The sequence below is a fragment of the Macrotis lagotis genome, chromosome 1, assembly GCF_037893015.1.
Source record: "Macrotis lagotis isolate mMagLag1 chromosome 1, bilby.v1.9.chrom.fasta, whole genome shotgun sequence".
Lineage (NCBI taxonomy): Eukaryota > Metazoa > Chordata > Mammalia > Peramelemorphia > Peramelidae > Macrotis > Macrotis lagotis.
In genome coordinates, this window is record NC_133658.1 from 96,384,690 (window position 1) to 96,401,794 (window position 17,105).

The 17,105-nt window shown below is 48.7% G+C and overlaps 1 protein-coding gene across 2 annotated transcripts; it reads right to left on the reverse strand.

The window, feature by feature from the left end:
- Positions 1 to 212: 212 nt before the first annotated feature.
- Positions 213 to 5,736, reverse strand: SIX2 (SIX homeobox 2). Of its 2 annotated transcripts, none has more exons than XM_074224129.1 (2): positions 5,177 to 5,736; positions 213 to 1,980 (listed from the first exon to the last, which is right to left on the reverse strand). In XM_074224129.1, exons 1-2 carry the CDS (start codon positions 5,734 to 5,736, stop codon positions 1,668 to 1,670), a joined length of 873 nt encoding a protein of 290 aa, XP_074080230.1. In that variant the 3' UTR covers positions 213 to 1,667. The 2 variants fall into 2 exon arrangements, with proteins under 2 accessions (XP_074080230.1, XP_074080222.1); XM_074224121.1 differs by having other exon boundaries at positions 5,171 to 5,736.
- Positions 5,737 to 17,105: the final 11,369 nt, after the last annotated feature.

The following is a 17,105-nucleotide window of genomic DNA, read 5'->3' on the forward strand; positions in this document are numbered from 1 at the left end:
ACATCAGCAAAAAATTCTCGATAAAGGTATTGCCAGAGGATAGGGAGATAAAAGGTGGACAATCTGTCCTCTGACACTCCGACCTCTTCCTAGGACAATATATTCCTGCAGATTCCCAGGAGGTAATCACAGATCAAACCTGCTTCTCTCCCTGCCTCAGTTTTGCCCTCTGTTCTGTCCCTTGGAACCTGCCCTGAGAGGAGACACATAACAGCCCAGCAGAGCTGGTCTGGGCCTGGGCTGGCGTGTGGTCCTGGATCTATGACATTGCATGTGAGCCTCCTTTTCCCTCCCCTCTTCGGGGAAGGCCCTGTCCCTCTCCGCCCTCATTTGGCCGAAGCTACAGCGGTGTCGAGTAGGGTGACGTGGGCTAGGAGACATCAGGGACACTCCAGTCGCTGCCTGGGAATTAGACACTGTACACAGGAGGGCTGGATTGCCTTGTGGGTTCGTTTGGATTTTTTTTTTAAGATTTCTAATTTTATTATAAAATAAAAGCAGAAATATTGTCCGAAGAACATTCACAAGAGGGTATAAACAGGGAGAGAGAAACTTGGAGGGGTCACATTGGGGGTTTGGGGGTGTGAGATGGGGAGCCTTTTATTTACTTTGTTCAATTTCACCCTCCAAAAGCCAGTTGCCCTTCCCAACGGGAAGTAGGGAGGTCCAGTCCAGGAGTCAGGTAGCGGGAGATAAATTCCCGAGGCCATGGTATCGGGCTGTGATTTCCTTTTCCCTCTTCATAATTAAATACAAAAAGCTTACACCTGCAGCTGGAAGTGAACCTCCCCCTCCCCAGCGAGGCTTCCGCATCAGAATCCATTCCCCCTCAGCCCCCTGGGGCCTTGGGTCTTCTCCTTCCTGAAGCAGGAAGATACTTAGATAACTTGGGGGGATCAGCTTGAGAGACTGAGAGAGCCCGCCCGGCAGAGAGAAAGAGAAATACAAAGATGGGTGGTGGTGATCGTAGGGTGGGTGAGAGGGTAAGAAAAAAGACATTCGAAGGATACAGAAAGTCAGAAAAAAGGGCAGTTTTAGAGAAAGCCAAGAGCTAAAAAGAAAGGCGGGAGAAAGTGAAGAGGGACAGACAGACAGGCAGAGACAGAGAAACAAAGAGACCCAGGAAGAGAGAAATAGACAGAATGAATGGTCGAGCCTCCGGGAGGTAGCCTGGGAATAGTTAAAGTCCAGGTGAGGAAACAGAGCTACTGGTACCAGGACCAGAATTTATTCCCATCCCGAGTTCAAGAAACAGGCCCTAAGATTTGGAAAAAGAAAAAAAAAGAACCCACTTAGGTTTAATAACAACAACAAAAATTATGACGATCATCCCCTCTTCTTTCGGCGCTGAGCACCCAGCTCCTGGCCTCTTTTGACCCTGGGCCGACCCCTTTTAAGACATATTCCCACTACTGTCCAGGGTCTTTACAGTACCTTCTCCAGTCCCCGCCGCCAGCCCACCGGCCCTCCGCTAACAGCGAGACTTCTCCTCAGCACTTCGCCTTCTTTCATTTCAAAAAATACAGTTTCCAATCTAATAAAACTTTTTTTGGAATCAAAAGAAAGGGCGGGCAGAGGGCGAGAAGGGCTTGGGCACGGGGAAAGGTGGGGGCCTGAGCAGGGCGGGCAGGGAAGGAGTCGGTCGGAGCAGACCGCGGTGAGCGTCTCTAAGAACCCAGGTCCACCAGGTTGGCAGACATGGGATTGAGGATGGAGTCCTGCAGGCCGTGATGATGTTGCAGGGGGTCTCCGCTGGGGACTGGGATCGCGCTGGGGCCTTGCGGATGGCCCAGGCTGTGCAGTGGCGGCAGTCCCGGAGGCGGTGGGCTCAGCAGCAGCGCGGGGCTGGAGGAAGAATGGTCCGGGGTTCCCGAAGGCGTCTTCTCATCTTCCGAACTCCCCAGCACTGACTTGCCGCCGCCGTTCAGGGATGTGGCAAGTGGATTGTGGCTGTTGGAGTTGGAGTTCTCGTTGTTTTCCCTGCAAGGAGAGAAGGGGACGGGAAAGCAGAGTGGATAATAATTTGAAGGCGCTTTTTAACTATACAGCCCCTGGGGAATTCTGTCTAGAAGCAGGAGCTTTGGGTTCTCTTAGCATATTCCCACTGAATGAAAGGCCCTTTTCCTAATAGAGTTCTCTGACATATTGCTCCAGTCTCTAATGGTGCTCGTGTCTCTCTCCGATCTAGCTCTCTCTCTCTCTCTCTCTCTCTCTCTCTCTCTCTCTCTCTCTCTCTCTCTCTCTCAGTTTCTACCTCTCTTTCTGTCTCCTATATCTCTTTTTTTATTTTTCTGTCTCTGTCTCTCTGTCTCTTTTTGTCTCTTCTCTTTCTATCTCTGTCTCTTCTTGGTCTCTGTTTCTGTCTCTCTATCTCTTTGTCTCTATCTCTCTGTCTCTGTCTCTCTCTCCTTTTCCCTCCCACATCCAATCATTCTGATGAGGTGAGTTTCAAACTGTGTGGACCTTGGGGGCCTCTTGCCACCCAGAGCTGGGCACCAGGCCTTAGTTTCTTTTCTACACCCATTTCCCAAACCTTGGCCATATTTTCTATAAAGGTTATAGGGGAAAAGCTCTCCAGGATCTCTCTTCATTTAGACTGGAATGAAAGTGAAAAGGGGAGGATCTAGGTTCCATCCTGGCTAAGAATGTAGTTCCTTTCAAGCAACAGTCCTGGGAACAAGGACCCACTCTAGCAGTTAGTACTCACATGAAAATTGGGAATAAAGAATTGTCTTGTTTTTTTTTATGAGGCCTGAGAGTGACCCATGTTAGAGTGGTTTAGGGCAGTGATCAAGACTATCCTTTTCCCCAAGTTAGGGCAGGTTGGGTGTAAGCCAAGAAGTGCCAGAGCACCAGACAAACCTGACCTCCTTGCCCAGACTAATTAGGCCCTTAGCAAGGACTGGCTACCTGGATACCTTCTTAGACTTGCCCTCCAGACCTATTTCGTGAGCCTTATTTAAAGCTCAAGCCCTTTCAATATATCTCTCAATTGGAATTTAACTCAGTTCTCCTTTTTCTCCTTTCCCTGTATATCTCCTTTTGGACCACAGATTTCAGGCCACCCAACAAGCCTTTAAGCATTGACCTATTAGTCAGCAATTACTTTAATTAATAACTCTGATTTCCCATTGGCCCTCAGGGAGAACTTAAAAGAAGGTTTCCCAACAAGAGCTGGAACATGTATCCCTTCAGGCTCTAGAAGTCCAGAAAGTCCAACCTGGAAGAGAGTTGGAGCACTTTAGGCAAGAATTACCCCCCCCCCGGGGGGGGGCAAGAACAAAGATCTTAGTAGGAATGACTGAACTTCACAAAGAGAGGCTCCCAGGTTCCTCTGGGGTTCCTCCTAGGTCCCTAATAGCCCCCTAACCCTCCTGAATCCTGGCTCTGTGAATCTACAATGTGGGATTTGCCCCAAGGTGATTAGTCTATTATTTGAGATGATATGTTATACATTATCCCTGTGTGCATTCTACCAAAACTCCAAAGTGATTAGGGTTGTAATTTCCAACTATCCACAAAGGAGAATTTAGGAGTGTTCAGACCTAATCAGGAAGAACATCTGGGTGTGGTGTATCTTGTATTGTCACAGTGGGGCCTACACTCCTGGTATCATTAAGACCCTGGTATTCTTAATACATTTGGGGGTCCCCACCACTCTCAATTGGGCTATACATTTTGCCTTATTGGAGGCTTCCAATGCAGAGAGAACTCCAGAACAGGCTGCAGTTGGGTCAAGGCCTAGTAATGTGCAAAACCCATTTGATCTGAGGCTGGCTTCTGAGGGGCACAGGCAAAAAGTTGTGGATCAAGCTCTCCCTACCCACAACTTCCAGGGTCCAAGTTCAGACTAAGCTTCTCAACTGAGTTCTGGCTTGGCATGGATACTTCCACTTAACTCACTGACTCTGTTTCTTGAGAAAATCAATGAACTAGCATCTGAGCCTCCCTGACGGCCTGAAGTTACTCCATCACTTGGAGTCTGTAACTTTATGTCCTTTTTAACTTTTATGTCTTTTTCCTATGTGGATACTGCTTTTCTGAGGGAAAATAAATCCAGAGAGGTAACTCGACCCCTTACAGAAAACCTGTTTGTCTTCTCCCAAGTTCCTGATTGAAAATTTCTTTATATTTATCCTAGGGACTTGACACTATTGTTTACTTCCATACTTTTTATCTCAGCTCTCCTTATTACTTCTGCTATTCTGAAGCTCCCTGTTATCCTGACTTTAGTTATTTACTCTGTTAATCTAACACTGTGTGCCGTTTGCCAGCTAAACTCTGGGTTTCTCCCTTCCTTCATTGCCCTATACTCTAAATGACTTTCCCCGCTTTCTGTTAAGACTAATGGACATACAAAGGCCTATAGGTTGCCCATCGTTTTGACCCGGTCCAAAGTATCCGGTCTTGGGGGCTCAGGGAAGGACCTGATGTGTCAAGGCATGGGAGCACTCTTTAATGACCTTGTCAGCTTCCTTCACCAACAAACCATCCGACCTACTGCCTTTAGTGGGGTTCAGTCATCGGAGAGGCTAGGCCCAAATTCAGTAGCGTTACTATGCTAATGGAATGTCCAGGCCCAATTAGTCAAGAAACTACTGTTTTCCTCGATTTAGCGGCCAGCCTGCTGAAGACCCGAATCTTCTGACAGTTAGGTCTTCCGTCCTTCCAATCTCTCCCTCTTTAGGAATAAGATCTAATAGGGACATCTATATTTAGGGAGGGTGATAGGGGTCATCCTTGCTCCGCTCTTTTCCTTCCTCGATATAGGAGTGATGGGGTCAGCCAAATCTCAAAGCCCGGAGTTATTTTACTTGTGAGTCTGTTTCTACAGAAGTGACCCCGGAAACTCGGTGAGACGAAACTTCTCGACTCTCATTTCCAAACCCATTCAAGTCATGAGCACAATTATCTCATCATTCCCCCAAAGGCCTCCCTCTGACCGTACTATCCCATTCCTGAGCTCCAAGGTTCAAGTCCCAGGCTTCTTTTTTTGTTTCTGCATGAGCTGGCCTGCTCGGGAAGCCCAGGCTCGGCCTCTCGGATAATCCAGAGGGAAAGCCGAAGTCCTGGGGGGGAGGGGAGGGAGGGGAGGGCGGGCCTCACTTTTTTTTTTTAATTTTCGGGTCCTGTCCTGCCCCATCCCGGTCCTCGAGGGGCCTGTACTTACTCGTACCTTTCCTTGGCCTCGGCCGCTCGATCGCGCTGCCTCCGGTTCTTGAACCAGTTGCTGACCTGCGTGGTGGTGAGGCCCGTGGCCTCGGCCAGCTCCCGCTTCTCCCGCGGGGACGGGTACGGGTTGTGCGCGTACCACTCGCGCAGCACGCTGCGGCTCTTCTCCTTGAAGCAGTAGCTGGTCTCCTCGCCGTCCCAGATGGAGCGGGGCAGCGGGAACTTGCGGCGCACGCGGTACTTGCCCACGGCGCCCAGCGGCCGGCCGCGCAGCTTCTCCGCCTCGATGTAGTGCGCCTTGAGCCAGAGCTGCTGCAGCTTGGGGTGGTTGTGCGCCGAGAACTGGTGGCTCTCCAGGATCTTGTAGAGCTCGCGGAAGTTGCCGCGGTGGAAGGCCACCACGGCCTTGGCCTTGAGCACGCTCTCGTTCTTGTGGAGGTGCTCGCAGGCCGGCAGCGACCAGAGGAAGCGGCCCAGCCGCTCGATGTTGCCGCCCTGCTGCAGCACCTCGCAGACGCACGCCACTTGCTCCTGCGTGAAGCCGAAGGTGGGCAGCATGGACATGGTGCCGGGCCCCGCTCCCGGCCCGGGCCCCGCTCCCCCCCCGGGCCCCGCGCCCCGCCCCCCGGGCCGCTCACATCGGGGGCCCCGACCGGCCTCCGGAGCTCCCCGCGCGGAGCCGCCGGGACGCCCCTGCGCACAGGCCGCCGCCCGGCCCGCTCCCGCCGCCCGCGCCGCTCGCTCTCGCCTCTAGCTCTCTCGCTGCTTTTTTAATAATATTATTCTAAGCGGGCATGAGCCGCGGCGGCCCGCGCCCTGATTGGTCCGGTTACCTGACCCGGGGCCTGCCCGCGCCAGACAATAGTCGGAGTCAAATTATTCGCCATGGAGACGCTGTCAGTCAGCGGTAACCCGAGCCCGGGCGAGGCGAGGGCCCCCCCACCCCACCCCCTCCCGGGCCGGGCTGACGGGTCGCCCCGCTCTGCGCTAGCGGAGGGGCAGCTCGGACGGACAGACAGACACGCGCCTGGAGAGAGGGAGAGAGAGGGAAAGCGAGGCCGGGGTGGGCAGAGGCACGCTTCAGCCCGGGCCGGCGGGGCGGGGAGCCCTGCAGAGGGGGCGCGGGGTGGGGGAGGAGAAGTAGGGGGAAGCAGCGCGGGGGCGGAGCCAGGGGAGGGGACGAGGTGGGGAAAAGGGGAGGGGAGAAGGGGGCCAAGAGGAGGGAGGCCGAGGGGGGCTGGGCCGTTAAAGGGAAAGGGAGTGAGCAAAGGAAAGGAAAGGGAGGGGAGGCGACCCCGGGGTGGGGAGCCGGCGGAGGGAGGCTCCTGGGCCCCGGCCTCCGTGCGGGGGGCGCCTTCCGGCCCCTGGGCGGTCTCCCCGAGCGACCGCCGCTCGCTAGGGACACGACATCTCCCCAGGGCTCGGGGCGGCGGCGGCGTGGCTCCCCCTCCCCCAGCCCCCTTTCCCGACTTTTTTTTTTGGTTAGGACTTGGAGGAGGGGAACAGTAAATAAATATTCCCTCTTTATGCTCGGCCTCAGGCCTCCAGATTTGTCCTGCTCCGGGTTTGAGGAGGGGGCAGATTGGGGACCACGTTGGTCTGCAAAAGGAGCGCAGAGCAGAGTGAATCTACTTTTTGGTTTCTTTCTTCCTTCTCTCTCTCTCTCTCTCTCTCTCTCTCTCTCTCTCCTCCATCTGGTGGTCCCCCAGGAACCCGGAGTCTTCCATCCCAGTCCTTGACTCCTTTCTAGCCTATTCCAGGGTCCGAGGATTAGGTTTGGCTTATTGTGCCTCTCCCAGGTAAGGCCGCAGGGTCCAATGAATCGGTTCCGTTCGCTGCACCGGTCGCCTGTGAGGTGTCCAGGCTGGAAAGGGTGAGGGGTGGCAAGGGAAGCTCGAGCTCTGGCCCCGGGTCCGGCCGGGGATGCTACCTGAGGACGAGAGATCGGTGGAACGGTGCCCTGGATCTGGCCTCAAGATCCCCGACCGCAGGATCCGAGGGGAACGGGCGCCCAGCCCGGCTCCTCGGTCTGCCACCATGGAGAGCAGAGAAGCGGTCCTGCCGAGGGGCCTGGGTCCCCTGGAGCCGGGGCCGAAACCAAAGCGGGAGAAACCGCCGCAGTCTCCCTGGCGGGTTACAGGGCCGGGGAGACGGTTGTGGTGGTGAGTGATGGGGAAGAGCCTGGGGGAGGAGCAGATGGAGGGCTAAGGGGCCGAAGGGGAAGAGGAAGGAGAGAGGCAGCTTCGCCGCCCTGGGTGCGGGTCTGGCAGACAGCGATTACGGACCCTATTGGGGGGGGGGGCGGAGTGCGCAGCCTGCCAGCTAAGGGATGGGAAGATACCAGTCCTGACGACCTGGAGCAGAGAGCTGGGGAGTCCCCTGCACTTCCCTCGGCGGGGCCTCTGGGAAGGTGCAGCGACACCTCCCGACTTCACCTGGTTCCCCCGGACTCTCCTTTCAGTTTGGTTTTCGGGCCAGGCGGGCCAGGCGCGGGGACTAGAGTTGAGCGGAAATGTTCCTCTGCACCCCTGAGTAAGTAGAGCAGGCCTGGGAAATGAGAGCGCTGGGAGAGCTGAAAACCACGCAGGAGAGAAGGGGGAGCAGCCCTCGAGTTCTTGCTGGAGAATGATAAAAGATGAGGTTTCATTCGAGCTTTAAGTCTAGCAAAGGCACTTGCCCGGCCCAAGCTTTCCTGAACTTCCGTTTTTCGGGTTTCTCCCCAGCTGCAGTGAAGCGCCATGGGGGTTGGGGAGGGGGGGCGGAGAGGACGAAGAAATAGCCGCGCCCGGGGCTGCTTTGCCAGCGGCTTCCAGGGCTGCTGACCAGTTCACCAGGGCGGCCGGGTGTCCGACCCCAGCGCTCCAGCTAAGCTTAGGGTTCTATTAGCTCCTCTGTCTTCCCCGCGAGTAGTCCGGGCCCAGTGCTATGGAGACCAGCCGCAGGGGTGGGTTATAGTCACTGAGGCAAGTGGGCCTCCACCCAGGAGTTAGGCTTTCCAACTTTCTTTGTGCCCTCCTGGGGAAGGAAACGGTATCAGGAACGAAAATCCTGGGGAACCAGGGGATTCTTGGAGACTAGCAAACACTGACACATGCACGCCCCCGCCCCAGAAGCAGGAACTCGCGGTCCTGGCTCCGCGTATTGCGTTTCTCTTCGGTAATCTGAGTGTAGCCCACCTAGCTGGACATACTAATCCCTACCTCCAGCCCTAGATGCCCTGCCGTTCCGTCCGCATTCCTAGAGATTGCACTCGCCAAAGGTCACAGAGGCCCAGGGAAGGGGTGCAGAGCCTGACAAAACCCAACCTGCTCTGAGGGGAGGCCGCCAGATCTTGCTACTTCAGAACCGGCCGAGCATTTCTTTCCTGGCGTGGCTCGTTCTCCCAGTCCGATTTTGGCAGGTATGTGTCACCGGCAGCCAGAGGCCCTGACGCCGCTGGCTGCTGGAGGAGCCTAAGAGCTTCCGAGGCCCCACGCTCGGAGGCTTATCTTTCAACGGGGATTCGAATCCTCGAAGCAGATGTGGACTACAGGATCTCTCACACCGACCGGGGCTGACTCAAAGCTATAAATGCAGCCTGATAAAATTGCCTGGGAATTCTAACCCATACCGATTTGGCAGTCAGACCATGGAGAAGTCAATTACTTTCTCTGGGCCTCAATGTACTCATCTGTAAATGAGCGGGTTGGCGTAGATGACCTTTAAGATTCCCTTCCCATCTGAAGTGCTCTGTCTAAAATGATCGCATGAAACACCAGGCACGACCCCAGGCTCACATTTCCCCAGGAGGAGGTGCCTGTCTGGACATTCCTTGGATGCCCACCCAACTGATGTCCACACCTGAGGGACGGACAGCTCCAAGTCCTCCAGGTAGAATGCCTATTTAGTTGGGCGCTGCCCATTTCCCTCATTGAAAGTGATGCTCGAAGTTATGGTGGAAGTTATTCAGTAGTCCCAAGTCCTGTTCTGCTAGCCAGCCCCGGACACTTGATTCTCGCACTGAACAGGTCTGGCAGCCTTTCCAGCGATGACCATGGAGCACAAGAGACAAAATCCTGCCTCTGAGTCGCCTCTCTGTCCACTGTAGCTCTCTGCCTCTCAAACCAACTGCTCTTAACAATATGAACACTATGAAAACGGACTGTTTGGGAGACCAGGAACAAAGACATTCCTGACTACTCGGTGTGACTGGCCTGTCCCAGCCCCTGTGCATCAAAACTTCCCGACTTAAGCAGTTTAGAAAAGAACTGGGTATTGCCAATATGCCTTTTCTCTCCGCTTCCTGGACAAAATGACAACAGCAAGAATAACAATAATAAAACAGAGCAAAACAAAAAATCCCAAGGAGAAAAGCCGCCAGCCTGGTTTCCTGGCTCCTCTCTCCGCCCAGTCTTTGTGTGCTGAAGTGCTGCAGCAAACGGGTCTGAGAAGAGCAGTAAAATAATGACACCCATGCGCTGGGGGCGCTGAAGCTCTGAATGAAAACAAACAAACAAACAAACAAAAACAAATAAACGAACGAACAAAAACTAAAAACAAAGCTAACCCCAAACCAACCCCCAAATAACCCTGTGGAACCAGTGAGCTCGGAATGACTTTCACGTTATCACCCCCTGCCGAGGTTCCCCAGGGACTGCGGAGGACTCAGCCTGGAATAGCCATGGATTTCTATGCTCTAAGTCCCCGTCTATCTCCACTCTCAGCATCCAGGAGCCCCGCATACCCTTGGAACTGAACTGTAATCTGATCAACTTCTGCTCCAACAGTTTCCAGTTCAGACGGGTGGGGGAACCGGTGTGCAGAGGCCTGGAGAAGACCATTCGGTTTGCATAGGCCGGGTATGGGACAAACACTTGAACCAGAAACCTCTTTCTTTCTCACCAACCCAGCTGAGAGAAGGGTTGCGGCATCTAGCGACTGGAACTCGTCTTTTGTTACCCACAAGAGCCAGGCTCCTGAAAACTCGGTGCACTGAATATATAGCAGAGACCGTTCGACTACTTCTTGTAGCTGAATCACTTTGCTTATCTCGTTAGTTATTCATTATAGTATTTCATATGTTTCATAAATCTCTCTCTCTCTCTCTCTCTCTCTCTCTCTCTCCTCCTCCTCCTCCTCCTCCTCCTCCTCCTCCTCCTCCTCCTCCTGCCTTTACTTCTCTATTTCCTCTTTTCCTCTCCTCTCACTTTTCTTCCCAAACAGATTATAGAATCTTTGAAGACAGAGATCATAGGATCTCGGCCACCTCTGCCGAGGGTAGAAGGAGGATAAATTAGAGGCGCCTTCTCAGGGAGTACTCTTCAGGTGCAAGAGCAAATAAATTAACCTCAGAAGTTGTTGATTCAAGATCTAGCCAAGACTTTGTTGGAAGGAAAGTTTGGAAAACTGAAAGGGAAATTGGAAGGAGGAGATGCAGCATCAAAATATATACCAGAGGCCTTCCTTTCCTGTCTCTCCTGATTCAGGAGGAGTTTCCTCTGACTCAGTGAGCCAGGGGGACCCATCATCACTTTTCCAATGCGGGAAAACGTTTCTTGTCCCCCAAATCATCACATTTTTGTTGGTTTAAAAATGGCAATGATGAAATGAATACAAATATGAACAAACTTCGCAAACCCTAAAACGTTCAATAAAAGCCAGCTACCACCACCTCAGCCCTGGCAACAGGTAATAAAGACAACAATCATTTTTACCCCGACATATGATTTAATCTGTTTAGGGGACTCCCGGTCAGGTAACTCCCTTTACCAAAAAAGATCAGCAATTTCTCTGGCACTTGTAATCTTGGCAAAGAGCCGACCTCTGAGTCAGGAATACCTATGATTAAGCCTGGGCTCTAGGCTTTCCCACCCTGGGCAAACCTTTAATTGTTTTGTTAACTCTCTTAAGATTAAGTCGCCTGGGTACCATTAGGATCGGCATAAAAGATGCCTAAGAGTTCCCAGGCGACTCTGGAAGGGAGGAAAGTGTATATTTTATTCCCTCCAGAAAAAGGGTCCCTTTTCAAAGTTCCGATAATTGAAGCAGCAGTTCGGTCCGTGTAATAAGTAAGAAATTGAGATTCGTTTATTTCCGGGTTGGTTAATAACTGCGCGCTCTCTAACTACCTGATGGATCGTGGGAGTGGAGTACTTTTTTACGCCTCCCCACCCGTAAGCGATCTCACAACCTTTGTTCCCAGATCCGCACCCTGATGACCATTCTGCCTCCACTTTGACCTCCCGGTCTGCTCCTTGAGAGCAAATGCTTTTTGTTACTCTGGGGAAAAGAAGGCACGCTCTCTCACCTGTTCTCGTTAATTTTCTTGCCCCCCCCCCCCCCAGGCATTTCCAGGGATCTACCCCCCGGCTGGCTTTCAGAAAAGTGCCCTAGAGTCTCCCTACTAGTTAGGAAAGCACATTATTTGCAACAATCTCAAGAAAATACATTTAAAAAAAATTTCATGATTGGAACCGTCTTTTCCGAAATAGTAACCTCAAGAATCCTACGTTTTAAAACACAAGTCGCTTCCATGCCAGTCTCGAGTGTAGAAAATAAGAAAGACTCTCTGTGTAAACCTGGAAAAAGAAAGCAGTTGAAGACCGGCTCGTAAGGGTAGGGAGGAAGCGGGCTACACTTGTGTCCGTGATTAGTCTGGGCTCCAGGGAAAAGGACAAAAAGTACCATGAGTCTAGGGATAGAACTAAACGTATTCCCTCATCGTTTTGACCTGAGCTGTTCGCAAAATATAAGCTCCTTGAGGGCAAGGCCGATTTCATTTTTTTTTTCTTTTCATCTCTTGTGCATGTCTAGTAAATTCTTGGGCGCTTTATAAATATTTGTTGGTTGAAGCAAAGATGATTTTCCCTACACCCTAAAGTCAGAAATATTCAAACAATCCGCTCTTCCTCCCTCCTCTCCTCTATTCCGAAGAAATATTAGATAGAGATAACTAGATCCCTGTGCCCTAGTCTGGCCCATCTCTCTGGCTCTCATTCCTGGGCAGGGCCGGGCTTCTTTCCATTTTTTTTTTCTCTTTTGGTGGTCTTGGAGTCAGGGACACGCTTTCCGTGTGGAAGAAAACGGTTTGGGGGCCTGGGTTAAAGGGAAAGGCTCAGCCTAACGAAAGGAGGGAGAACGAATCCTCCGGGCTGATCTAGAAGGGGAGAAAACACTACATCTCTCCGGATAATTTTTTCTTCCGTTTATTCTTTTTGTCTCTTCTTGAAAATCAACCAAAGACCCAAGTTGGGGCCCTCGGGGGTTTTCTTTCCATACAAAACTTTGGGACCATTTGCCCTTGGCCCTCTAATTCCGTATTAACCAGTATGGACTTTAGGGACTAGCATCCCTAAAGGAGAGCTTTAGAGGATCCTCACCTTTAGCGTATCCGAGGTCATTTACTCCAATGGCATCTACTTGTTTTTTGTCTTTTTCCCGCAGCCGGTCCTTCTTGTCTCCGGGGCTGCTCGGCTCCCCTAAATCCTTGGGTAGGCGCGATTCTTTCTGTTTTAGCTGAAGAACCAAGGCGGTGGATTTATGTCTATAAAGAATGAGAACTGGGATACGAGGGGAAAGGGGAAAGAAAAGTCATGGGATTTACTGCAACCCTCCTAGTGGCATGAGGATATTGTGTGTCGATAGGAGTGGTGGAACTCTGGGGGGCAGAGCAGCAGATCCACAGACCAAGCTCTCCTTCCCTCAGGACTGGCCCTTGGGCTCCAGATCTGGCCGGCATCATTTCCTGCCCGCTGTGTCTCTGGCTAGCCTTTCCAGTCATCAGTGGAGGCAGTGGCTCCTGCTCGGAATTGGCAGTGTTTTTGCTATAGCCTGGGAGCAGCCTGTGGGTTTGGGAGCACAGGTGGGTTCGTCAGCCCACTCATCTCCTGCTCAGCTTTGCCCTAGTCACCTTTCCCCCCAACATTACCCAGAGGGCCCAGCTGGGCCACTGGGAGGGTTGGGGAGGGGAGGAAAGAGGGCAGTTCACTATGGGCAAGAGTCACAGAGCCACGGTGCAGCTCTTAGCTGTGAAAAGTCAGAGCGGTTGTCCTCTCCAGAAGATGGGAGTGAGTTGAATCTGGGTTAGCATGCCCCATCCCGCTCACTTGTCCTGATCCCGGCTCCTCACCGGGCTTGTGGGACTATGGACCCAGATGACGTAGGCACAGCGACATCCAGACCCCCAGATGCAGACGGACCAAGTCAGTCACACATAGAAACACAGCACACACCCCTCAAACAGAAACAGCTGCTTCATGGTGTTTGAGAAACCTGTCTTCTCCTTCTCTTGTCTCTGTGAGACAATGCCCAGGGCTGCACACACTGTAGGAGCTTAATATATGCTTATTGTTCACAGTAGCTTCTAGAGGGCAGGGAGGATACTAAGAACTACAACTCATAGCAGCTATTTCTCTGTCTTCAGAGGATATGGCAGGGACCTTGATGCTCCATTCCTTTACCCTGTAAGAAAATCTATTCCATAGTCTGAGGTGGACGTTAGTCAAGGCTGGGCTCTTTAAGAGAGGATCCTGAGTCTCACTTATACCTTTAATTTTTCAGAACTAGGAAAAGAAGGAAAGAAACACTTTCAGTTTTCATTTCCAATCTGAGGGATATTGCCTTAAATTGAATTCCGAAAGTTGTACTTCTAAAAAAAATCTCTGGGCAATTCGTGGATCAGATTGTCTGTGAGAAATGGGCATTTCCCCTCATTACCTGTGAAAACTATATCTGGGAGAAGGGATTCCTGTCTGAGCACATCTTTCTCTTTGCTGTATTTATTTTTCTTACCATTAATTAAGATGCATAAAGCCTCACTGGGAAACATCCATAGAGCTCTCCCTTGTTTAGTTTTTGCTCTTGGCAGAACAGAGAAGGGCATTTCACCCAACCCAGGGTTGTGGGCACTCCCAACACCACAGTTTTAACCCAGTTCTCCATTTTCCAAGAAGCCTGGTTATAAGCCAGCATTCTTCTTAACTCAGAAATCCAATATCTTACTTTGTTGTCCCTGTGAATTAAGAATAAAATTTATGGCTGTCTCTTATAGAAGAATGTGTGTTAATTAATTTATATGCAACAGCACAAGAACATTTTAATGAACTGGGTAGAAACAAGATACTAATGGGAGAATTGACTGTGCCATGGAATCCCTCTATAAGACTGGTGATGGGGGCATGGCTAATTTGGCTTTTCCATTATAGAGTTATTCTGGTGTGGGGAATGAAATCTGGCCTGAGGTATATACTAACTCTGGTAACAATGATCTGTATTATAAAATAGTTTGGCTGTGATGGGGTTTGGGTGAGAATAAAGGCATAGAGAAAATGATCAGGTAATGATAAATTGCATTTAGGTATTCTTAGGACCAATTTTCTCTCAACAACTCTGTGAGATGGAAAGTATAAACTTTATATACTCATTTTACAGTTCAAGATACTGAGGTTTAGGGACATATATATATATATATATATATATATATATATATATATATATGTATATATGTAGTAGGTGATAGAAACTTGAATAAGAACCTAGGTCTTGTGACTCCAAGTCTAAAATCAAGTACAGATTCTTTTTTTTTAGGTTTTTTTGCAAGGCAATGGGGTTAAGTGGCTTGCCCAAGGCCACACAGCTAGGTAATTATTAAGTGTCTGAGACCAGATTTGAACCCAGGTACTCCTGACTCCAAGGCCGGTGCTTTGTCCACTACACCACCTAGCCGCCCCCGAGATTCTTTGTATTATGATATGGTGCTCTTAGGTTGCCTGTGTAAGGCTATTATCACTTCAGGAAGCACATGACATGTGTATAAAAACTTGTTCTTAGTCAACAAAATGATCAGTTGAACAACAAATATCTGTAGTCCTCTTCCATCTCTGTTTGAGACCTACAGGGAATTCAAAAAGATGAATTAATCTTTGCCTACAAAAGTCTAGTTGGGAATATGAGCTATTTACATATGGAAACATAAGTTAAAATAAGCTAAAAGGGAGCTATAGACAGACTGGAAATATTAGAGTGTCTCAGTAGTGTAAGAAATTCCCAACTAATTAACTGGAATCATTGAGGATGAATCAATTTAGTGCCATTACAAATAGGGGCTGCATGTTACCTATGTCTTTGGTTTTGAAATTATAAGCAGGAAAAGTTACTAAAAGCCTTTGGTGGATCCCAAACCAGAGTTCTTTCAGAGAAATTTAGTTGTCATAATATCTGGAAATGTTAGATAAAAATTTTCCTTTCTAATGTTTGATTAAAAACTATGTTTAAATTATTTGATCTCAATGAGTAACATCTTTTTTTAGTCATACTCTCTAGCATTCAGTCAACAATTATTTATTGACTATGTGACAAGCTCCTCTTGTGTACCAGGCTCAGAAAATGCAAAGATAACTAAAAGAAATTCCATATAATAGTTTTTGGGGGCAAGACAATGGGGTTAAGTGGCTTGCCCAGGGCCTCACAGCTAGGTAATTATTAAATGTCTGAGGCCAGATTTGAACTCAAGTACTCCTGACTCCAGGGCCGATGCTCTATCCACTGTGCCACCTAGCCACCCCTGAAATTCCATATGATAAATAATAGCTTTAAAGAAAAACAGACAAGAAACAGAAATCAGCACAACTATCAATACATAGGAGAAAATCTGAAAATTTATGCAATACTCCATACCCATGAACCTCCCACCTCTACAAAGGAGTGGTTTGGGTATTATCTTTTTTGGAACCTTGCTAAATTATTATTTTACAGCATTCATTATATGTTCTTTCCATATACATTGTTGTAGTCATTGTACATATATTCCCTTGAATTCTTTATATGTCATTTCTTATAGCACAGTAGTATTCAATTGTTTAACCATTCCCCAATTGATGGACATCTATTTTATTTCTAATTTTTTATTATCACACAAAAATATTCCTATGAATATTTTGGCCTAAATAGGGACTTAAAAAAATCAATGACCTCATTTGGGATATGTCTAGTAGTGGAGTATCTGGGTCAAAAGATATGGACAGTTTACTTATTTTATGAGCATAATTCCAAATTGCTATCTAGAATGGTCATGCTAATTCACAGTTTCACTAACAATAGTTAGGGAGCTTATCTTTCCACAACCCTTCCAATAATAGACTTTTCTCATTGACATGTTTGCAAATTTTCAGGGTATGAAGTTTAATCTCAGGGATATTTTGATTTGCATTTTTCTTTTTTATTATTCATTTGTGGCATTTTTTCATGCAGTTCTTGTGTTGAGAAAGAATTTTATACCATTTGTTACCTTAGCTATTGGACAACAGCTTTTGGTTACATATCTATGCATAATTATGGAGATATGTTTCTATATATAGTTTGTATTTGAATATACATATATATGATTTGTGTATAATGAATATCAAACCCTTGACATTAAAATTTAGTTTAAAGATTTTTCCCATTTCATCATTTCTCTTCTCATCTTAGGTATATTAATTTTGTTTGTGCAGAAGCTTCTCAGCTTTATAAAAGTCAAGTTATTCATTTTTATCTCTTGTAATTGCACAAATCACTATTTATTTAGCTACTTCCTTACTTTAAACTTTTTGATGTTATTCTTTCCAATTACATTGTTGTTGTCATTATATATCATTTTCCTTCTACTTACTCCATTCTTCATTAGTTCAAGAAAGACTTCCCATGTCTCCTTTTATTCCTCCTTTCTTATTGCATAGTGATATCCCATTTCATTCATGTATCGTAAGCTTTTCCCCAATTGATGGGCACCCACTTTGTATACAGTTTTTTATTGCTAGAAAAAGTTCACCAAAAATATTTTGATATATTGTGAACTTATTCTGTTTGACCTCCTTGGGGGTCATATACCTAGAAGAAGGATCTCTAGGTCAAAGAGTATGGGCAATTTAGTCATTTTCTTTTTTCTTAATATAATTCCAAATAATTTTCCAAAATGG

Excerpts from the sequence above, each read along its gene's own strand:
- SIX2 (XM_074224121.1), bottom strand. The coding sequence starts at position 5,736 with ATGTCCATGCTGCCCACCTTCGGCTTCACGCAGGAGCAAGTGGCGTGC. Across the intron at positions 1,981-5,170 it reads GAGGCCAAGGAAAGGTACGA|GGAAAACAACGAGAACTCCA; the intron begins GTAAGTACAGGC and ends CTCTCCTTGCAG.